At 29.3% G+C, this 25,328-nt stretch overlaps 1 protein-coding gene across 1 annotated transcript in view; it reads right to left on the minus strand.

Annotated features, from left to right (window-relative positions):
• The window catches only part of LOC142329279 (discoidin domain-containing receptor 2-like), a 708,527-nt gene that overhangs the window by 297,227 nt on the left and 385,972 nt on the right, over positions 1-25,328 (minus strand). The window contains exon 4 of the mRNA XM_075373718.1: positions 5,075-5,306. Coding sequence (XP_075229833.1) covers positions 5,075-5,306 — 232 coding nt within the window. The remainder of the gene's footprint in view (positions 1-5,074; positions 5,307-25,328) is intronic.

Here is a 25,328-nt window from a genome sequence, read left to right on the forward strand (position 1 = left end):
TCGTACGTAAGGACCATAATACCAAAGCAAAGGTTCTGCGGCCTGGATTCCTCTTATTCAGAATTCTTTAATGATATTATAGCTGTTCAGCACATGCGTTTCTGTTGCAGAACACATAAAAAAAATGATGTTAGTATATTCTTCATTAAAAAATTTATAAGGCAGTGTTAAGTAATGATATACACAGAGGATTCCATTCACTTACTTAAATATGTATTGCTGATCAATAAGAAACACAAAAAGCCTAATCGCTGGAATCAGCTGCTTGTATTGCCAACTTATGAAATAAATAACGTCAAAAAAATTAAGATAAAATTAATTTTTAATTGGCTTTAAAGATGTCTAATAAATTATTGTTTGATGTGTTGTTCTATTTGATTTTTATTTTTTATTTATTAAATTTTGATTGTCTATCTTTCTAAAATATTTAATTTTTCTTTCGTAATATTTAAAATTTTTTTTAGTTTAAAACTTCTTTAAAATCTTCCAAATTTTTATATGTTTTGATTTTAATAAACTTCAAAATTCTTACGTTTATATTTAGTTTCTATGGACTTTATTCGGATCATATCCTCTACAAGATCTGTTTAAAACTTGAGTTTATTATCAATTTAATAGAGTTATTTACGCCAAATATAAAACTACATCTTTTTTGACCAAACAAACTTTTGTCTTTTACCCTAAATTTCTCGAAAACTACTAAAAATACAGTTCTGAGACCTTATTCTTCAATTTTTCAGATCCGATTTCATATACGAGGTCTGTAAATAAAGTAATGAGACTAGATTATTTTGGCAGCGAAAGTGTCAAGAGTGTAAAGTTACTAGTAAATAAACGGTTATATGAACAGCTTACTTATATTAGGTATTAATATTTTTAGTCTACTGTTGCCACGTGAGTCGTAAACAAACTTTTCGTGACACGAGTTTTTGTTGAGCGTTACAAAATGAGTGATACTAATTATGAGCAACGTTGTGCAATCAACTTTTGCGTTAAACTCGGTGAGAATGCTATTGAAACTTTTTCAAAATTGAAAACAGTATGGAGATGGCTATGTCACGAGCCCAAGTTTTTAGGCGGTTTAAAGCATTTTCAGATGGCCCGGAATCAGTTGCGGTCGATCCACGCTCTGGAAGATCGTTAACGTCAAAAAGTGACGACAATGTTGAGCGAAAAAGAGACTTGATACGGTATGACCACCGATTAACTGTAGAACAATTGAATTTGAACCGTACCACACCTCCATCAAATTTTGAAAAACGAATTGGCATGAAAGAAGTTTGCGCAAAATTGGTCCCAAAAAACCTCACTGTTGAACAGAACTACAACAGGGTAGAAGTGTGTCGTGATTTTCTAGGACGAATTGAAACTGATCTTAATTTTCTAAAAAAATGTTATTACTGGTAATGAATATTGGATATTCGGGTACGACCCAGAAACAGAACCCCAGAGCAAGGAGTGGCACACTTCAAACTCATCACGTTCCAAAAAAAACAAAACTGAGCAAATCAAAAATCAAAACCATTCTAATTTGTTTCTTCGATAGTAATGGCATAGTTCATAAGGAGTTTTTGCCTACAGGACAGACTGTAGATCAATACGTTTACCGAGAAATTCTTGAAAGACTGCGGAAAAGATTCGCCCGCGTGAGACCAGCCATCAAAGACAACTGGATGCTGCATCATGACAATGCACACTGCACTCTCAATTAATGAGTTTTTGGCAAAGAAAATCATTCCTGTAGTTCCTTAACCATCTTATTCACCTGATTTGAGTCCTTGCGACATTCTCTTGTTCCTGAATTTAAAAAACACCTCAAAGGACACTATTTTGGAACAGTAGAAAACATTAAAAAAAAATGAAACCGACCATCTGAAGGATATTCCGGTTTCTGAGTTTCAACACTGCTATGAAAAGTGGGAAACCTGTTTGAAGGGTTCTGTGGCTTCTCAAGGGAACTATTTTGAAGGTGACAGAGTCCATGTATAATTGGATTGTAAATAAAAAGGTTTTCTGAACCGGTCTTATTACTTTATTTATAGACCTCGTAAAACCGTTAAATGTACTCCTTTAATTTGTACCCCAATAAATACATTTTTCCGGTTTAATTTTATCAAAGGTGGAGAAATCAGGGGGAAATGTTTTGTCAGTCTATACTCGCTAACAAAACGTTTCCGAATCTATGTTTATATAAACGTTTTTCTTTAGTTCACTAACAGAACATTTACTAATAAAATTTAGTACTTAAATTTATCCTCTTGATCTTGAATCATCAATTACACTTTATGAAATAATTAAGTATGTATTTTTTAAAAAGTTGTATTTTTACAATGTAAAATTAAACTTTTTGTTTAGTTTTACATTGTAAAACTAAACAAAAAATATCCTTAGGAAAATAGCAATTTCTTTTTTGTTTTCTCCCTGTCCACCATTTTGTTATTATTATATAAAAATTTATATCTCAATTCCGGATAAAGGAATCAAATTAATATTGGGTAAGCGTATTGGTAATAAAGTTTTTAAATTAGTAAAAAATCAGGACTTAAATACCTTCGCACATTACAAAATGGCGGCCATGTTTATTTTTCAATCGGTTGTATTACCGTAAATATTAGTTTTATCAAAATTAATGTTGTTTTCTAAAATATTAAGCCTTTTATTTTAAACAAATTGACATTTTATTTTTTAAAATCGGTTATCTAATAGCCGAGTTACGGCAGAAAATTATCTATTAATTTTATATTCTCTCACAACAGAATATTATAGCTAATTCTAGTAAGATGTTTCTTTTGTTTCATATTTACGCTGTTCAATACCAAGAGTGTCGTTAACTTGAACCCTAACAATTAAAGCAAATCGATAAAATTTAAATCCAATTAACGCGATATTTATCTCTTTGCCTAGTTTTCAACCGGTTTAATGCACGGAAAAGCGATTAAGCTAATCACCATAAATTATTGTTTTATAGTAATATTTTAGTTTATAAACAAAAATTTTTAAATTCCATGAAAACAAAATTGTTTTCTTTTTTATTTTATATCGATATAATTTTTTTTCTATTATAGACAATTTTTATAAAAACCCTTTCTTAATGTAAAAAAAAAAGTATACAAAGAGTAAATAATAACAGGAGTCTTCCAGTTCACTCCCTTGGGCATCGACATACGAGGGAACCAAATGGTCGAAATCAAAGTTAAAATATAAGCGGATTTCGTCCCTTTGACTAGAAAACACCCTTTTACGATTCAAAAAACTATGTATGTAAAACCATAGTGAATTATCATTTCTGTTCTGCTTTCATTTTTTGTCTTTCCTCCAATGTTATATTTGTTGGGGAGACTGCCTGTAATAAACATATCTGCAAGTAACAACAGTCGAATGATTAAAATAATAAAACATAACAATGTTTATATATGTTAGATGTAAACAAATAATAAAATATCATAAAAATACATTAAGTAATCTACGTGGTTGCAATACGATCTAGAAAAGATTTCAGATAGTCGTCAAAATAACTTAGACAAGCAGTATGTGATAAAAAGCATATTTTTAAACTGTTGTGCATATAAAGAGTTATGATGATGTTTAAAAGATTTAAAGGTACGTTACCTAATAACGACTTTAAAATTTAAAAAACATAAAATTAAATATTCTCTAAAATTAACTTGATCGCATCAGAAGAATATTTCCCAGTTTAATCAATAGTTACCTAGTATTCAGATATTTACATTACTTTAATTTAATGAAATTCGAGTGTGTTTAAATTAAATTTTAATTTAGATACTATGCATCTTAGGATAAATTGTTTTTTTTTAGGGCAAAATCGCTTTTATTTATCTTCGTCCTGGATAAAGGTATTTGATTAAGCGCCAATAAAAATATAACTGAAAATTAAACAAGATATACAAGTAATTTAAAAAAAATTAAATAATAAGTATTAATTAATTAAAAACCCGAAGGTTATTATTTATATTACCTTAAAAAATTAAACTACAAAAACAAATTGTACATTCTGAAAATGGACAAAACTATATCCGCATTTCACCTATAAAAGAAACATAGATACACGCAAATTATTAAAAGAAAATATGAACAAAAAAATAAGCGAAATAAAAAAAAATTAATTCAAGAGAGATTAACAATAAAACAAAAAAAAAAATAATTATAATCGCATAGTATTATCGTAGGTCTGTAGGGTATGATATTTACTTTAAATATTCCCGTGCAAGGATCTCAAAACAAGAAATTGTATGAAGGCTTTTAAATTGGGGAATTTTTGGCCGATTTCTGAATATTTAAAAAATATATTATTAACGTTCAAATTCCACCAATTTTCGATTATGGTCACCAACATTTTTATACCCAAATTAATAATTCTTTCGATAGGCATACTTTAAAAAAAAAACTATTTTTTTATCTTTTCCCTAACCGCAACTTCTCAAGAATTACGTCTCATCCACAGTTGTTCCTATCAATAATATTTATTCTGTAAGTTGAATCTAAGGACGCAGTGTTGCAATTTTGTTCTTTTTACTTTCCCGTCTAGTTAGCGCTGTAGCTTTAGAAGGGAAAATAATATAATTGGCCCCATTTGGGCATATGCGGTTTTCAACGGATCTTGTAATTTGACACCTAAGGAACCCAAAAAACCAAAAAGAAAGATGAAAATTTTCAGGATGTTGTAATACTTGTACTTACGTGTGTGTGTGTGTGTTTGTTTGTATGTACGCGCACGCGCGCGCGTGTTTTCAATGTTGGTTTTTATCACCTATACATCTCCAGAACTACTGGACAGATTTTAACCAAACTTCATTAAACATCATTAAAAATTGATCTCAAAACAAGTGAATAATATAAATGTGTTTAATACAAAGTGGAGCAGTCATTGAATATCACAAATTATCGTAACTAAGATTTAATGAGGGATAAAATATTCTGTAAGTTTTATTTCAAAATAGGCTTAACGAATTTAAAAAATTAATAAATTTTGGGGTAATTGATAATAAATTCTATTTTTCCAGAGAAAGTAAAAGTATTTATGCCATCATAAAATAAAAAAATTAAAAAGTTATACCTGTTTTCCATCCCAACGATTGTATTGTCTCCATTCAGGTAAACCTGGTCTCCAGTATTCTACTGTATATTCTTCGGTATATTCCTGACCACGGCCGTGATCGTATCTTCCTTGGGTTTGTACTCCGGTAACAAGGTGTACGGCTCCGAGGTCTACTTCTAAATATTCTCTGACGCCTTGCTCTACTTGTTGTTTGGGGCACCAACCTCCACCGGCTCTTTCGACTTTCAATCTGTAAAAGTTAAGTAAAATCAAATAATTATTAAAAATTCATTAACAACACGTTTGTACACAAATTAAAGAGGAAATTTGTACACATATTAAAAGTACTACCTACATTTCTGTAACTATAAAAAGTTTGATATTTAATAAATATTACCTTTTATTAACCTTGTATTTAGATTATCAACAAGTTAAGTTTTAATTATATGTAAAATTCTCATATCTATTAGTCGTATCGTAAAAAAAAGTCGGCAAAGGATTGTATAACTTTCCCGGTTTTGCCCTTGAAAGATGTTTATTTCAAATACCTCATAGGATTTCAAAATATTAATTACTTAATTATGCAATATTTAGAGTAAAATTGTGAAAGATATCCAAATTTTGAATAAAAGAATTTGGGTCCGATTTTTTTGTTAATCAGTTGATTAAAAGTCGTTTTTATCATCAAAATTATACTACATTTGTAGTATATAAAAAAATCAAAATTTTTAGTAAAAAAATAGGGTCACATTTAAACCCTTTACTGTATAGCTTAAGCAAGGATCATTATTTTTAGGTAAGGCCATCTATCCTTAAAGATTCAAAAATTACAAAAAATTAAAATATTTTTTAAAGTTATTAAATTGGGTTCCATGGTATCCACATTTAAAAAAAAATTTCGATCATCAAACTTGAAGATTAAAGTTAAAAAATATCATTTCACGGATGCAATTCGACATTTGTCTTTGGTTTAGTAGTTAATTTATTGGAGTAATTATTTATTTCAATTAAGTTTATCCAATTTGGAAAAATTTGCTTAAAAAGGATAAAAAAAATTACAATTTACTAAAAAAAATATCAGTACCAAAATGACTGCTTGTCCGAAGGGTCAAAAATCAGGTTAAAATTGGGTTAGAGCCAAATAATTGTGTTAAATTTCGACTATTTTTTTCAACAGATTTTCAACATATGAGACAAAAATTATTTAAGAATAATGTATAACTCCCACCCCAAAATCTGACTTAAAACTCTTGAAATGTAAATAACTTAAGTACGGACTTTCATCGTAATAAAGCTCAATCAATATTCTACTACCCCTATAGATAATTCAAAATGGTGAAAATTGTCCCTTCCCGTTTTTTAATTTATCCAAAACTTAATGCCATCAGTGTTTTATATATAAAAATCTATTTAACCATTTTCGAAGAATTTATGTTGAGCCAGTCCGGAATTATTAATAAAAATACAGCCAACACATATATGGACGTATATCTTCTAGAAATTTCATAACTTTTGTGCATTTTTGGCCTAATGGGGAGGTCCTGAACTAAAGCTAACCAAGTTTTTTTAAATTTTGTATAAAGTTTAATGCCATCAATGCCCCACCATTAAAAAATTTAAGGAGCATTTAAAAAAAGCTCAATCTATGGACATATTTTGAGCCATTTTTCAAGAACTTATGTTGAGTGTCTGGAGATATTACAAGCCAGTACATATATACATTTTCCGGAAATTTCTGTAATACTAACTGGAAAATTAGATCGTTTTGAGGTAGAATCGTTTTCCAAATTTGATATTTTTTTAAGTGTTTTACTATTCAGCAGTTATTTAAAAGATGATTGTAAACTAATTTTTAAACTAACTGTAAAAACAGTCGCCAATTTGGTCGGGGTTACCGTAGCCCGAATTTTTTTTTTTTAAAGTTGAAACTGTTGTTTTTCAATGGCTTTTAAGATGAGATGTCACAATTCTACCCTTTCCATCTAAAAATTTTGTATTATTTCCACGTAGGTGTTTGGTATGTGGTTGTTTCCTACTGAAAAATAGATCTTTTGAGGTACGAGTATTTATAAAAATTTTTTGTATATGTTTAACGGTTGAAAAGTTATTTAAGTATTGCCATACTTTATTATACTTTGTAAAAAAGGTATATTTACGTAAAATTTATGAAAGATCAAAAAAATCATAATGACTGCATGCGACCGGATTTCCAAAATCAGTACTGTCGTTCTTAAGAATAACAAGCAACTACTTCAGGATTACTAAGAAAATTATTTCCCATTGGTTACAGAAACCATTGAAACCATAAACAGTTTAAAAACATCGTTACCAGCTTTTTATAAAAGATTAGAATTAATTTTATGAAATTGTAATGCAGACATCTAAAGAAGTGTGCACGAGCAAGAAGAGTATTCAAGGTAAAAAAGAAGAAACTTTCAAACACAAATTAGAAAGAATTTGAAAATAATTCTACCTTAGAATTATTATATTTCTTGCTTACATTATATAAATATTAGAAGTTAAAATATGACGATGGATGAATTCCGTAGAAAAAATTTTTCGCATTAAAATCACAGTTAATTATGGAGAGATGTAAATGGCCAGTACCCAATCACAAATTATAATGAATAGAGAATATTTTAGACTCTATAACTGAACCATAACTTATAGTTTGGTGTAAATCTTTAGTGCTGTCAAAACTTTTATAATACCAGGTGACTCAAAAAAGTTTATTGATGTAACTTACAGATTCGACTGAAATCTCGTTTCACAGAAAAACACATCAAGTTTGTTACCCAAACATTAGTTTGATATATCTTCCATTAGTAATGCGACATACAGCTCACCTGAAGTCGGATTCATTTTAGACTGTAACCAGCAAGTCGAGCGTTAATTCGAAATATTATATCAACAAGATTAGGTGGAAAAAGCGGTACATAAACCCGATCTTTAATGAAATCCCACAACAACAAAAAATGGCGGGCTCAAATCTGGGGAGCGAGGTGGCCACGCAATTGGACCTCTACAGCCAATCCACCGATCTGGAAATTGATGTCAAGAAAATCTCGCAGTTCTAAGCGGTAGTGAGGTGCTATCCTTTAAGGTGCATGTCCAGATAAACGATACCATTTACGGTTGCCTCCTGGAAGAAGAACGGACCGTACGGTCCGTTATTTGTAGGGCACAAAGAACAATGACCTCAGATCTATCACAAATATACTGCAAAGTTTCATCAGGGTTTTCACTACCTCATATAGGCAGTTGTAGGTGTTCGCTTTGCCGCTGATGTGACACAGAGACTCATCATTAAAAATTATTTCTCTAAAAATGTGTTTATCTGTAATTTGCAGCCGAGTAACTTTGTCGTCATCTGTGTTTAACTACTGTTAGTTTGATTACATTCAAGTGCAATCGCTTAAGTAATACGCGTCAAACAGTCGTTTGTGGAATGCCAGTCTCACAGCATTCCACAACTCGACGAGTCGAGTTGATTTCGTCCGACTATAGAAAGTTTCCTATCAGTTGTTGTAGAGCAGCAGTGAGCGTCCTGGTGATTCTGTATGTTTATCAGAACAAGCTTGACACCAAACGAAGGTTTGGTGTCAAGAGTAAATTGTACGCCAACTTGACGGCTGACTACCGTACTGTCTACGATAATTATGTTGAACTACAGTTGCTGACTGCAAATCGTGAAATCAAAATACACAGCGACCACGTTCCGTACCGTAAAATTATCCATTTTTAACAACACTGGTGGCCGAATTCGGTACTAATGAACTCGAGTCAAAATCTGATGAGTTTTGCTGTGAAACGAGAAGTCCAACAAATCTGTAAGTTACCTAAATAAATTTTTATATGCTTTTAAAATTTTAAGTCCTTTTTTAATCAATCGGTATATGATGGCAGAATTAAACAAGTCGAATCTGTCTTTACCCTCATGGTTATAAATATTTATATAATAATATTATTATTATTTTACCCAGTGTTTAAGGAAAAATTTCTATTTTTTAATAAAGTTTATGATTATTTTAAAGTTTGTTTAAAAAAAAAACTATTATTATTTTTGTTTTTAAATTAAATTTATTTCGTTAATTTTTAAATTAAAATTTAATTAAAGGTAATTTAAATTACGGTAACAGGAATTTACGGTTTAATTCTGCTGTTCAATCAACCGAACGGTGTCAGTGATCGTAATTTACTGATAATAAATTGATTTTCTTTTAATTAAACCATAAAATATCTCCAAAAGAAATAATATTCCTTTAATCTGGAATTAATCCAAATAAAATGAAATGAAAAAAAAAAATAACAAGAAAAAAAATACCCTTAATTGTTTCGTTTTTTCCTTTATTTCTTTTTCTTTCTTTTTATAAAAGAGATTACACAATCGATATTATGTAAATTTGTTACCAATTTCAGCATTAAAAGATTTATTTCTACGATTTATAATGCACATAAACCTATTGAATATATAACAATTACGCTAAATGTATGTAAAATTTATTACTTTAATTAAATAATTAATAATATTAACTAACTACAGATTAGACTAGATTAAAATAGCTACTTGATGGATAATACTCATTTAAATTTCATTTAATTAAAAATAAAATGCGATTGTTTGAAAAATCAAAAGGATTCTAATTATTTTTTACTTCTATTTTTGCACCAAATCCTACTTCCCAGACTTCATTCCGTTATTATTAGATAAAATATATTGTTTCAAAATAGAAACTCGGTACACTAATTCATAAAATATCTGCCTAAATCCTATTTATTGATTATGAGGCATGTTAAAAGCACAGTATTTCAAAACATATTCCCCTAACTTCAGGTTCTGATTAAGGACACCAAAATGAGCCAAAAAGTTCATATCGACATAAGTCCTAATTGTTTTGTTTACCTTCTGGACGTCATTTTATGATTTTGAATAAAAAAATTATTTCTCGGGAACTAGTAAACCTACTTAAATTAAATTTGGCAAATCTAAGACTAGCGTCTTATTCTACAACATAAAAAATTTGAAAACGTCACCTTAGATTTCAAATAGCGACTACCTTAATCTTTTAATCTTTAATATCTTTGTAATTATTTGTTTGATCAAATTTTTACTTTGCAATTTATATTAAAAATTTTGTTTTGCACAAAATGACATCTCATTAGTAAAAATCCGTTGACAAACAATCGAGTTCTAGCAGACAATTAATCCGGTGCTACGCTTGCTAATCGTAATGCAAGCTGGTAACATTTTCCTATTTTATTTTCTCCACTAAATGTAACAAAAATGATTAATTATAAATAATAATAGTAAATTAATAAAACTTAGTCCCGTTTCAGAGAAATAACTTTTTTGTAAAAAATCACAAAATGGCGTCCAGAAGGAAAACAAAGTAAAATAGGACTTACGTCGATGTGAACATTTTTGGTCATTTTTACGCCCTAAATCAATACCTGAAGTTCGGGTAGTAAGTCCCGGAAACATTGTGTAAAAGACATCAATCAGTATTTGCTTTTTATGAGAGAACAGTAAATCCGCATTTACGTGTAGTCACCTGTATGAGCCGTAGCATTGTCCTACTAAAACCACGTGTTCTCTAACAGATCTACCTGCCAGAGAACAGCTCTACGGCTCTGTTCTCTAGTAGGTCTGCAGGTATAGTCTTTACAAATTGTTTCACCATCTGCATGTAGCGCTCACTGTTCACTGCGTCATGAAGATTCGCCTACGTGACATTGCACACCAAGCACCCACTTTTTGTCCGTGTAGCTGATGTGGAATTTCCGTACACCAAATGTGTGAATTCTGTGCACTCACTTATTCATGCCTCGTCAGACCAAAAACCAGTCATCGAGTACTTTCCCATCCGGCGTTACAGATGACATGAACATCTGACAGAAAGCTACACGTTTTCCAATGTCTGCAGATAACAATTTGTGAAAAATACGAATTCTTCACGGATGCATTTTTAGATACTTTCGTGATGCCTTGCGGGCACTACCAATGGAGAGAACAGACTAGCTAGATAATCGTCGCATAGTCTTCTTGGGAGTAACAGAATGTGCAGTTTGCACGTCGATTAAGTTTTCTGGTGACAGCATTTTTGGACGACCGCTTTCGGCTACATCTGCCACATTCTATTTCTCTTGGAACTTGTCGTTCAGCCGCTTAATGAAGAAATTGTTTGGTGCATCCACACCGTACTTTTCTATGAAGGTATTCTGGGTCTGGGCATAACTGGCACATCTAATGTATTGGGAGACAATTAATATTCTCTGCTGCATCGTGTAACCTGTTTTTCCTCAATTAAACCAGCCACAAAAGAAGGAAACATTATCCAAGATGTTTTGTCACTTTTTGAACAGATTGTACTTATGTATAAAGGTAAAACATGAAATTTAAGAAAAAGAAAAAAAAGCTCAGACATTTAAATACAGGGATAAACAATTCAGCTTAGAAAAGTTAAATAGGAAAAAACTATCAAGAGAGGAAAAGGATTATTCAAAACAGTACTGGAAAGTGTAAAGATGAAAACTAGAAAAAAAATTATCAATGATCTTAAATGAAACTGAAACTATCAAGAAATCCCAAAAATTTAGCTGGAAATATAAGAGAATGGAGATGGACATATTGTAAGAGACCTTCCTTAAAGTAGATGAAGTAGTGATGAAGCATGAAATCTAAAAGGAAGTAAGTAAAATGTTACAAAAAAAAACAAAAAAAAGATAATGTGTTGAACATTTAATTATTTCAGAAAAAATATGCCAATGAAGATTAATATCTGAATCGATCACAACAAGAAAAGAAAGCAAAAATATATATACGAAAATATAAAACTTTGAAATTAAAACTTGGATAAAAGTTACAAGAATAAACTATAATGCACAATCTTCTACAAAAAAACTTATTTATTACTGATTTAAGCAATAAATTGTGGAAACTGTTTACGCGTTAACATAATAAACATCCAAAATAAATGAGATACTACTTTATTTGTATATATATATATATATATATATATATATATACAGTATACAGTAATAAGCCTAGTACAAATTTGGTAATAGTAATTACATTAAAATATTGCTAGTTTACTATAATTATTATTACTATTGTTATTATTTAATATCATTATAAGATGTAGAGAAGGAAGGGTCTTGTAATTCCTGCGGTCTTGTCTGGTAAAGGGCCGGGCCGCGTAGCGAATAATTGGTATCCAGACATTAATTAGGACATGGGTGTTGTCAAAGAGACTAGAGAAGCTTGCCTTCTCATCACGATCGCTTTATGTGTGCACAACTACTGCTGACAACTACTGCTGATATATATATACAGGAGTATATAAGCAGACCTTCTACATTAATCACTGAGGTGTATCATATAAAATAAAAAAATTAATTTAATTCCATGAAGTTAAAGAGTTAATTTGTTAGAAATAATTTAATACTTCTATAATAATAGAACTTTACTAATTTAATTAAATATGTACTGATAATTGAAACTTAATACTTCATTAAGTTTGTCATTTACAGGTTTGATTATTATTTTTTTATTTCCAATTCCTTTCTTTAAGATTAAGCAAATTTAATTTACTTATTGACATTTTTCTACAAAAGACTATGGGAAATACATACTAAGAAAAATATACTTTTACTTTTCCGTTTAGATAGCGCTATAGTCCTAGAAAGAAAAGTATTGTAATCGGTCCGATATGCGCATACGCGGTTTTCACCGGATCATGACGTTTTGACACCTAAGAAACCCAAAAAACCGGATGGAAATTTTCCGGATGTTAATGTTCGTATTTACTTGTGTATGTTCGGTGTTGTCCTCTAAATCCCCTTATATTTTCAGAACTACTGGATCGATTTTTATCAAACCTGGTCAGATTACTTCTACACATAACACATAGGACATTGATGCCGTAAAAATGTTCAACTTAAAAGGTCAAGGGAGTGAAACTTTGGAGCAAGGTCACCCTCAGTATCTCGAGATTTCACCTAAGATCATATTTTTCTTAGGCACATTTGTTAACAATTAAAAACCAACAATTTTTGCAAAAAAAAAATTTGTAAAATCGCACCTCCACCCAACAAATTTTTCTTAATTACTGCTATATTCTGACACACAAGTGAGTGGTAGAAAAAGATAATTGAATAATATTTAAAGTGTAAAACACTAAATCGGTTTGGCTGGGTCTCGAAATCGATCTCCTGGTTGACTACTCGGTACCTGACGTGTTAAGCCTCGCGGCTACACCTCTGCCGACCCTACAAGCGAAATTTATTGTATGTAAAATGTGAAATTACGTTAGTTTACATTGTGCTGATCGTCGCTGCTCTTATCGCCACAGCCACACAAATTAAACATTGTATGCGCGCGCGCTTTAATTAGAATAATTGAATTAAATAAACGAAAAAATAATGATAAATATCTTAAATTATGTTGTGTGTGTAAGCCGTGTATCAGAAACAACCCACAGTTGCAGGTTTTAACTGTCAAGTGGCTAAAACCGCGTTCCGGGAAAGTCCTACAAGTATGCTGTCAGCTTATTTTCTAATTTTTTCAACCTAAATTGATTTTATTCTTGTGTTAAATGGACAAAAAAATTATGTAATGTAACTACAAAAATACTGGTACCAGTTACTTACTTGATAAAATTAAGTAGCCTTGTTTAAAGCAGCTATTACTTAAAAAAATAAAAACAAAAATTGGATAACTTTTTTTTTCGGTTTTGTCGTGGAAACTGAAAACATTAATTCGAACTGTAGGAGACAACAATATTTGATTGTTTGATATTAAACATAAGTTATTTTGATAAGTAGCTGGTTAAAATCGCCAACGAGTTGGCTCTAAGAAGAAATTTTGACGATTTGTGCTTTCCTTTGATATACAGCGGCTATCATGTTGATGTTGAAAAATATACTAATTTAATCAAAAAACTATAAAACACATAGGAGATATTGAAAATATAAATAAATGATTCTAAGAGTAAAATTTTGACATACTTGACTCATGGTAACCATATTTCCTCATATCTCGATCGATTATAATCAAACTTAAATAGCAATCAATGACCCATATCCAGAAGTCGTCGTACAAATTTTCATAAAAAAGTAGTTTATCTAGTCAAGATATCAAAAAAATATGAATAAGGAACCAAAATTTATTCCCTACCAATGAGTGAAATTTCCTAAACGTATAACCAAACTGACAATTTAGAAAAATCATCTGATTTACTATAATTATTTAGAACTGAATTCTCTTTCCTAATTCTTAATCTTGAAGTTTAAGTTCTGATCACTCGTCTGCTAGAACTACATTAAGAAGGCGGGAATGTCTAGATCATGTATTCCTTGGTAGGAAATGTAGGGATGGCCTACCTGTGGAAATGTCAGAAACATTTATTATCCGCAGTAGTTTATTTTCAATAAAAATAAACTAAATAGTTGAAGCGTATTGTGGTAAAGCTAAGCTTCCTGTTAACTTAAAGTTTAGATAAAAATAAGGAGAAAACTAATTAAGTGTTAACATTTCTGATCCTCCGTAGGCACCTTATGTTTTCAAAGGATTCATTCAAATCTGGTATTATTAAAATCGACGATTTTATTATTTAGAACATTATTACTGTTATTTAGATGTGAGATAAAAAAAGATATGATGACGTTGATGATGTCTAGGTAAGGAATGCGCTAAAGAGTTAGATTTTAACCAAAAAAAAATATTTGTATAAATAATTTATTTTTGATAATTTCATATTTTGAATAAAATTGAAAACATATTTTATTAAAAGAAATACTAAAAATAAAATTTACAAAAAATTAAATACTGTTACATGCAAATACTGAAAGTTTAAACATAACGTATTATTAACTGATAAATAATTTGTTACTCTGAGTGAGAATTACGTCAGCAGTTAGAATTACATTATTGATTACAATGGTAAAATCTTTGGATGAAACCTCTGTTTGTTAAATCGTCGAATAGACGGATCTTATTAGAGAGAGCTCTAAAGACTTATGTTCAGAATCCTCGCAAATATTCCTTTTAATTAGTATGTGTATAAAATCATTTCTATATGGTAGGAGTCACTAGATTAATTAACAGATTTACTTTAATTATAAGACTTTAATTATAAGAAGAGGAAATTACATACAAACAATAGAAAACTATTAAGTATTTATAAATTCATTAATTTATTAATTTACATTACGTAAATGAGAAAAAAAAAACAAAACTGTATTTAACATTTTTTCTGCATCTATATAGACACATATCAATAGAGTACCTGTAAGTTTTGTTATGAGAAGATAAACGAAAGTAATGGTGTAGTAGAAATAATGAAGATGGACCACTGAATAGGAAGAGAAAAAATTATGTAGGTAGAGGAATTTTGTTATTTGGGAAGTAGAATTACTAAAGATGGACGAAGCAGGAGCGATATAAAATGCCAAATAGCACAGGCAAAACGAGATTTGAGTCAGAAATATAATTTGTTTACATCAAAAATTAATTCAAATGTCTGGAAAAGATTTTTGATAGTACATATTTGGAGCGTCGCTTCATATGAAAGTGAAACTTCGACGTTCGGAGTACCTGATAAGAAAAGATTACAAGCTTTTGAAATGCGGTGCTATAGAATGTTAAAAATCAGATGGGTGGATAAAGTTACAAATGAAGAGGTGTTGCGGCAAATAGATGAGGAAAAAAGCATTTGGAAAAATATAGTTTAAAGGAAAGACAGACTTATAGGCCACATACTAAGGCATCCTGGAATAGTCGCTTTAATATTGGAAGGACAGGTAGAAGGGAATAAATTGTGTAGGCAGGCCACGTTTGGAATTTGTAAAACAAATTGTTAGGGATGTACGATGTAGGGAGTATACAGAAATGAAACGACTAGCACTAGATAGGGAATCTTTGAGAGCTGCATCAGACCAGTCAAATGACTGAAGACAAAAAAAATGAGAAGATAAAGAGGCTGCAAAGTATAATGGAAACAGAACGATAGATTAAGTTACATGGTTAACTTTATAGACATGTACTTTTCGTTTTTGAAAAAAAAAATCCATTTCCGTTAACTAAATATAAAAATCGTTAACTAAAAATAAAAAGTAATTTTTTTTTTTAGTGATGTTAAATCTCAAGAGGACCGATCAGGGAAATTCAATGGCAAGTCAGTTTCCGTTTAATATACATTCCATAATAAACATGTTTAACTTTATTTTAAAAGAATTACCGCACTTTAAATATAATACATTCAATAGGTACGAACTAAATTAAATTAACTTTTATTAAGGCATTGTAACGAAAAGAAAAACACTTTTAACTCGGTCCACTCATTCTTTCATTCATTCATTCATTAAAAATAACTCAAACAATAAAATCAGAACAGAAAACAGCAGTTATATATATATATAAAAAAAAACAAAAAAAAAAAAAAACAGAAAGCAAAAATATGTAAGTAATATCAGAGTTTAAAAAACCCTTCATGGGTTTGTGTGATGGAGAAGTAATAATAGTAGTAGTAATAATAAAAATAATAGCCGGTCAGCATTTTTTAAAAAATATTCCTCTGAAAATATGTACGCGAATAAAACTGCATTGAATCCAATACATCTGGGTACAGAAAAATTTCAGAAATTGGATAGAGACCAGAGTGAATTAAAAAATATTCCCCACAGATAAAAAGCAGAACAATCGGCGCTTTATGGTCTTTGACACCATTGTGACATTCGGAGAGGTTACCTTATTTCGTCAAGTTCTTTCAATCACATTTATATTGTTTTTGTCGTTCTTATGTTTCTATGATTTATTCCCGGTTACTTTTTTGACTTAATTCATATTTCTTCAATTTTATCGCTATATTATGTGAAATTTATAATTTTTTCTCATGCAATTTAAAAATTTCTAATATCATCATTGGAAACATTACCATGAAATTTTGAACGCTTTAATATTCATATGATTTCTTATTGGTAAATTTAATAAATGTTAAGAGATAATTAACTAGTAATATTATGACTAATTAATTAGTCTTAAGTATAAGTTATCAAAATATTTTTGATAACTTATACTTAACGGCGACAATAAAAATTATTCCTCCGATAGTTGGGTACAACTAATGGAAATACCCCATTGAAATATAAAAAAAATCAAATGCAATATAAAAAGATGTACATACTTCACAAGATTGCACGAAAAACAAAATATTATTTCAATTTTTCTTTAAATATTAACAAGTTGATGTTGACGCCAAACAAAAAACAAGCCATTAGAATTATCGCTTAATAAAAGGCCTACTTATAAAAGTAGATTTTTATAGAACTGAAAAACTATTATTTAGTATAATCTAAAATGTTTATCAAGTTTTACTTTTATTTAACCAGCTTTTTTTTTCTTTTTGTGTTTAGCCTCCGAAACCACCGTAATGTATTACTTCAGGGGATGATATGTATGAAAGTAAACGAAGTGTTGTCTTGTACAGTCTAAGGTCAACTATACCAGAGACGTGTAGTTAATTGAAACCCAACCACCAAAGAACACCGTTATTCACGATCTAGCATTCAAATCCTTTACTAGGATTTGGACCTTACAACTCTCGATTTCGAAATCAGCTGATATAAGCTGACGAGTTTACCACTAGACCAACCCGGTGGGTTTTTACTTTCCCGTCTAGATAACGCTATAAAAGAACTATAGCTCTAGAAAGGAAAGTATTGTAATCGGTCCAATTTAAGCATATGCGGTTTTTACAGGATCTTCACGTTTTGACACTAAAGTAACCCAAAAAAAAACCGGATGGAAATTTTCCGGATGTCAATGTTCGTTTGTACGTGTCTGTGTTCGGTGTTGGCCTCTAAATCAGTTTATATCATCAGAACTACTGGACTCATTTTCACCAAACTTGGTCAGATTACTGCTATATATTGGGGCACTGATGCCATTGTATTTTCAACTTAAAAGGTGAAGATGCAGAGCAGCAAAATCACCATCAGTATTCGAGATTTCCCCCAATTAAGGTTACATTTTTCTTAGGCACATTGGTTAACAATTAAAAACTGCCAATATTTTGAAAAAAAAATTTTGCAAAATTGCACCCCATCACAAAAAAAGCTCTAAACTACTGCTATGTTGTGACGTCACATGTGAGCGGTAAATATAAATAAATTAATAATATTTAAAGTATAGAAAAGTAAACTCGGTCTGGTTGGGTCTCGATCGGCCGGTTGACTCGGTACCTGGTGCGTTAAGTCTCACGGCTACAACAATCTACCGATGATACAAGAGAAATTTGTTTTATATAAGTTGTGAAATTACATTAGTTAGTACCAATCGTCACTGCTAGTATACGTTATGCGTGCGCGCTTAAAAGCTAGAATCATTGAATTCAATAAACGAAGAAATATATATTTAAATTAAATGATATATATTTTAAATTGTGGGTGTAAGCTGTTCATCAGAAACAACCCACATTTATATGACTTTCCCGGAAGGCGGCTTTGGCCGCGTGACTGAAAAGTCCCACTACTGTGTTGTCAGCTTTTTTAAAAGTTTAATCTTTTTATATAAAATATTCTAAGTAATGAAAAAAAAATCGTTAACTATGAAACCATAATTATGTTAAGTATGAAAAAAAAAATGCGCGCGAAACTCTAAATATTTTAAATCTGAGTTTTGATGTAGATATTGAGTTGTATTTAGTTTTTTTGAACGTGGCACTGTTTGGTATAATAACTACTATATATAATTTTAAAACAGCTTACCAAATTCCAATTTGATTTTCTCGAGCGCTTTCGGCTATTTTGCCATCTTCTCCTCTTGGAGTATAATTATGACTAACATATATAAAAGTATAATCTTACACAATTAAATTTTATATATATGTATATATATATATATACATATATATATATATCAGTAAACGAAAAATTTAATAAAATATATAAAAATGACGATTCATTTGTTATAAATATATATATATATATATATATAAAATCGTCTTTTTTTTTTAAATTCGTCAAAAGTTAAAGTTTTAAATCGAAGTGACTACGTCCGTATTGTAATAGTTTCTCAGTTGTTATGAGCTCTGTAAATTATGGAATCAGTTTAGCCAACTTAATTATTGTTTATGACTTACTTATATAAAATACCATTATCGAATTTAATTTATTATTTTATATATTGAATTTTTCGAGATTAAAAGTGTAAAGTGTTATAATAATTATTAGAATAGCCAATACTTCCATAAATTTATTTGGTTAATATTTATGCTTATTTTTCAATATATATTTAGCGAAATTTGAACGGTCTTTAAATTTCTTTGTAATAAATGTTCCTTAACTCTAATTAAAAATGACCGATTGGTCATACCAATATGTTGTTATTCTCAATCTTCACGTATCAGGCTGCGTACGCCCTGTCCGTTCAAAATATATTTATTACCATTTATTTGAGTTTTAATTGGATCTCTATTATAATTATAATTCATGATATTATTATTAGTTGTATATACTGTTTTTAGATTAAATGATATATATATTTTATTAAATTTTCTATAACTTAAATTATATTCCATTTTTAATCATAATCGTTTCCCGAGTTTTTGTTTCTCTAATATATAATTTATTTTTTAATTTGAAGTACATTTATCTAATAAATTATTATTATATCCATTCTATGTGGCAATGTATTTAACAATATTTAATTCGTTATTTAATTTTATTGTATTATGTTTGAGATATTTAATTGCTTTGTAAATTTTTCAGACGATTTATTGCAGCTGATGGATGAACGTAGAAAATGTAAGAATGGTAGTGATGAAGAAAGTAAAACGAACTTTTCAACAATTAAGAAATACTACAAACAGAAAGTGCAAACTAGCGAAAGAAGAGTGAATTAAAGAAAAGTGTTAAGAAGTTGAAAGAGAAATGAACATTCGTAAAATAGAGGGAGTTAAGAAAATACAGGAAAGTTAAGAAAAATTTTGGCGTACATAAATTAAAATCCATTAATGTGTTAAGCAAAGATGGTACACCGATTTATAATACGAAAGGTCGATAAGTAAATAGTAAATAGTAATAGTAAAGGTCGAAAGTCGATAGGTATGAGGAATATATTGAAGAGTTATACAGAGGAAATGAATTAAGAATATGGTGTTAAGGAAGAAGAGGAAGTTGAAAAGGACGAAATGGGAGAAACAATACTGAGATCAGAATTTAAGACAGCATTAAAAGATGTGAATGGCAGAAAGGCTCCTGGAATAGACGTAATACCTGTAGAATTACTGTGCAGTGCAGGTGAGGAAACGATTGATAGTTTATACAAATTTATGTGTAATATTTATGAAAAAGTGGAAGTTCCATCAGACTTCAAAAAAAGTGTTATAGTCATGATACCAAAGAAAGAAGGAGCAGATTAACGTGAAGAATACTGAAGATACGTGAAGAATAATTAGTTTAACTAGTCATGCATCAAAAATCTTAACTAGAATTCTATACAGAAAAATGGAGAAGTAAGTGGAAGAAGTATTAGGAGAAGACCAATTTGGTTTCAGTAAAAGAATAGGAACACGGGAAGCAATTTTAGGCCTCAGATTAATAGTAGAAGGAAGATTAAAGAAAAACAAACCAACATACTTGGCATTTATAGACCTAGAAAAGGCATTCGATGACATAGACTGAAATAAAGTGGTCAGCATTTTAAAAACAATTAGGGTTCAAATACAGACATAGAAGAACAATTGCTAAAATTTACAAGAACCAAACAGCAACAGTAATAATTGAAGAACATAAGAAAGAAGCCGCAATAAGAAAGGAAGTCCGACAAGGATGTTCCCTATCCCCGTTACGTTTTAATCATTACATAGAACTAGCAGTTAATGATGTTAAAGAACAATTTAGATTCGGAGTAACAGTACAAGGTGAAAAGATAAAGATGCTACGATTTGCTGATGATATAGTAATTCTAGCTGAGAGTAAAAAGGATTTAGAAGAAACAATGAACGGCATAGATAAGTCCTACGCAAGAATACCGCATGAAAATAAACAAGAACAAAACGAAAATAATGAAATGTAGTAGAAATAACAATGATGGGTCACTGAATGTAAAAATAGGGGGAGAAAAGATTATGGAGGTAGAAGAATTTTGTTATTTGGGAAGTAGAATTACTAAAGATGGACGAAGCAGGAGCGATATAAAATGCCGAATAGCACAGGCATAAACGAGCTTTCAGTCAGAAATATAATTTGTTTACATCAAAAATTAATTTAAATATCAGGAAAAGATTTTTGAAAGTATATGTTTGGAGTATCGCTTTACATGGAAGTGAAAATTGGACGATTGGAGTATCTGAGAAGAAAAGATTACAAGCTTTTGAAATGCGGTGCTATAGGAGAATGTTAAAAATCAGATAGGTGGATAATGTGACAAATGAAGAGGTGTTGCACAAATAGATGAAGAAAGTAGCACTTGGAAAAATATAGCTAAAAGAAAAGACAGACTTATAGGGCACATATTAAGGCATCCTGGAATAGTCGCTTTAATATTGAGGGACAGGTAGAAGGAAAAAATTTTGAAGGCAGGCAATGTTTGGAATATGTAAAACAAATTTTTGTTAGGGATGTAGGATGTAGGGGGTATACCGAAATGAAACGACTACCACTAGATAGGGAATCTTGGAGAGCTGCATCAAACCAGTCAAATGAATGAAGACAAAATATATATATATATATATGTAACTGAATCATTAAAGAGAGAGACTCAATACAATACGGACAAATTCACGTAAACGTAAAGCTAACTTTCAACGAATTTAACAAAATGACGATCAATTGTTTTATATATACATGTATATATATAAAATTTAATTATGTAAGATTATAGTTTTATATACGTTACTCATATTCCTCTTGAAAATGGCAGAAGAGCCGAAAGCGCTCGAGGAAATCAAATTGGAATTTGGTAAACTTTTATAAAATTATATATAGTAGAAATAGATATAGATGAAAGATAAGATATAGTAGATGTAATTTTTATGTAGATATAAAGAAAAAATATGAAGGCACTACTGACGAGCATAAGTTAAATCTCTAAAATTTAGACTATTTTATCTCAAGTTTTCTAAATAAATTTCTCAAGGTTTCCCTTAAAAAAAAAAATTCGAATATTCGAAATTTATACATCGGATATGGTACAGCAATAAATTCAATACTAACAATAATAATGAAAAACTAATAAAATAATATATGTAAAGACAACGCAATTTTTCGTTACAAAAATCTTTCTATAAATTTATTCGGAAAACTTACTAAGAGAATTTTATTCCCTTAATAAAAAAAACTGTCAAAAACAGAATATCTGTTTAAAAAAATATAAGATCGACTGAGGATTCATCAAATAATTTTGTTAATATATTTACACAATCTTTCTCTAATAAATAAAAAATTATGCATAAACACAACTCAAATTTCAAAATGGCGGTCTTTTAATCTTTTATATATTAATAATCGTTATTTTTATCAAGATATTTTATATTACCCTATTAAGCCTTTCATTTTAAACAAAATGACCCTGACTTTTAAAAATAAATTTAAAATTCATCTAATTGTAGAAAATTGATAACATCATTTTCAGCCGGATTAAATTAATTATTACGAAGAAGGCTTGATTTTATTTTAAAATGATGATTACTTAATTGAATAGCGGTAAATAAAATAAATTATGAAATATTATTTAACAGTAAAATAAAGATGTTTTTCTTTTTTTTGCTAGTTATGGATCACGAAAAGATAAATATTTTTTTATGTTTTTGTTCTCTTTAATTTTTCTCCAGTGTTCTCTCATAAGTTCGAAAAAAATATCTTTTTTCTTTCTTCTGACCATTTATTTCCTTTATGTTCTATACGTTTTTCTTCTAGAAATCTTTAATTTTAATTTAATTTACTTTCTGAAATTGTTTCTATCAAATATGATGTTCTTTTTAATTCCTATTTCTTTCAGTTTTCCTCCACAACCTTTAGCTTAGTAATTTTTCTTATTTTCAAAAAAAAAAGTTATATATATATTTTTTAATTACTCCTTTCTTCATCCATTCTCTGAAAACGGCCATAAAAAGTAACTGTTCTTCATCTTATATTTTTAGGATAAAGTTGTATAATTCAAAACTGAATCTTATCCCATAATTTTTATCTTCTTTAATGATTGAATGAAATATTTTCCTTAGAATTCTTCTTTATTTCTTTTCTAAATCTTCTATTGTAGCTTTATATATCATTAAAAATAAATTTCTTTCCTTAAAGTTTTACTCCTCCGTTATACCTTATTAATTAAACGTTTTTAGATAAATATTTTTTCATAAACTAATTTTCATAAAAACGTTTTGCAATTTTTCTTCTAATTTATTTTAAAATAATTAAACTAAATTAAGATATTAATTATCAATTACAGTTTCCTGCCATTTTATGTGATCTTTTATGTTATATTTTTTGTAACATTCTATATAAACAAAGAAATTAAATATATATATATGAAAAAAATAATAAACTACTTTCCTTTTTTTTTTGAAACGAGTTAAAGATATATATATATATATATATATTCATGGAATATTTAATTAATTAAGTTCAACGCAAACTAGATAAAATTACAAATTTCAAACTACTTGATTAAAAATTATATAATATATTTTTGTAACATCAATATAATATGTTTACGGTAGCGATTCGTTAAGTATAACAAAAAACAAATTTTGAGGTTGATAAGCAAGAAAAAGCAACAAAAATATAATAAAATTACTTCAAGTGCTCTAGAAAAAGGGATATACAAGTACATACCGACATATGATAACGAAGGCATAGAAGTCTTTATGAATCACAACGGCAGATGGCGCACGCACATAAGAGATATTATTATTAAAGTAACTCGTAACTCGTTCCACCCATCATATTACAACCAAACCATACTCGTATCATCAGCGTGAGGCTTTACTACAACGCTGTAAGTATTTTATAATTTTGACTTTAAATTTCAACTCGAGTTGGAGTATTTAAAACACGAAATGTGTTACACACAATAACTACCACGCATAAGAGATGTACTACATCCTTCCAAAAGTTCCATCTTTTTTAACTCACTGATATAACGGTATTAAAATATAATCATCACCTGTTAATTCACGGCTGGTGAAATTCTAAAATTATAATCGTAATGAAGAAAATAAAACTCTAAAAAGTTGAAACTAACAACCCGATTGAACGAGTGGCCAATATTTTCACTAATCTTTTGTGATACTAAGGAACCCGTGTTTGAATCTTGTTAAAAATATAATTGCTATTAAATAAATCTGAATGTCACGGTCACCATACCAATTTGTCTGATACAGTTCAATTAAGGGTACTGTTTTAGTACGGATTTTCCTGAGAGTAAGATTACTACATATTGTCAAACAGTAAAATCTCAAAATAAATACATATTTCAAGATTTTTTTTAAACGTAAATAAGTTACGAAAATTAAAAAAAAAATCATTACTTCAAAATTAGCCAGTAATGAATTGCAAAACTTGACCGGCGTAGCAAGGAGATTTTATTATCTATTCAATGATTTTAAGCCCTAATTATACATTTACTATAAAATACGGAAACATTTCACAAAGTTCAAAGCGAAACCACTGCTTACGATTGTGGTTGATTCTTTGCTATGGCCTTTATGACGTCTATACGTTTCGGAAAAAATCGGAAGAGGAAAGCTATGATAATTCGAAAAACATGACAATATTCATATAAAAATATTAAACAAAAAAAGTTAAATTAGCCAGCTATTTCAACATAATACAATCAGTTATTTCTTCATCGATATATTAAAAAAAAAAAACATGTATTGTAATAAATTTCAATTTTATTGATATTTAAATTTTTTTATTTTTAAATTAAAATAGAAAGTATATGTTTGTATAAGACTGAAGAAAATATTGATACTCATCAAAAATTAAAAAAAATATATAATGTGGACACCACATGACTTTCTTATATGCCTATTAAATTACATATACATATTCTTTTTTTTAAATGAGAAGTACATAGAATTTTATTTCATTACTAACTTCTGATATTTTTTCACATTTAAAACATTTTTTTTTTATTGTTATTTATCGTAATTTTTTTTCACGATCAGAGGTTAGTAATTAGTACTAAATAAATCAATATATTTAAAATAAAAAAAAAGTTAAAAAAAAAAAGATGAAGTCTGATTCGAACCGAAGTGCCTTCACACATCTT

The sequence above is a fragment of the Lycorma delicatula genome, chromosome 8 (genome assembly GCF_047948215.1).
Source record: "Lycorma delicatula isolate Av1 chromosome 8, ASM4794821v1, whole genome shotgun sequence".
NCBI classification, from domain to species: Eukaryota; Metazoa; Arthropoda; class Insecta; order Hemiptera; family Fulgoridae; genus Lycorma; species Lycorma delicatula.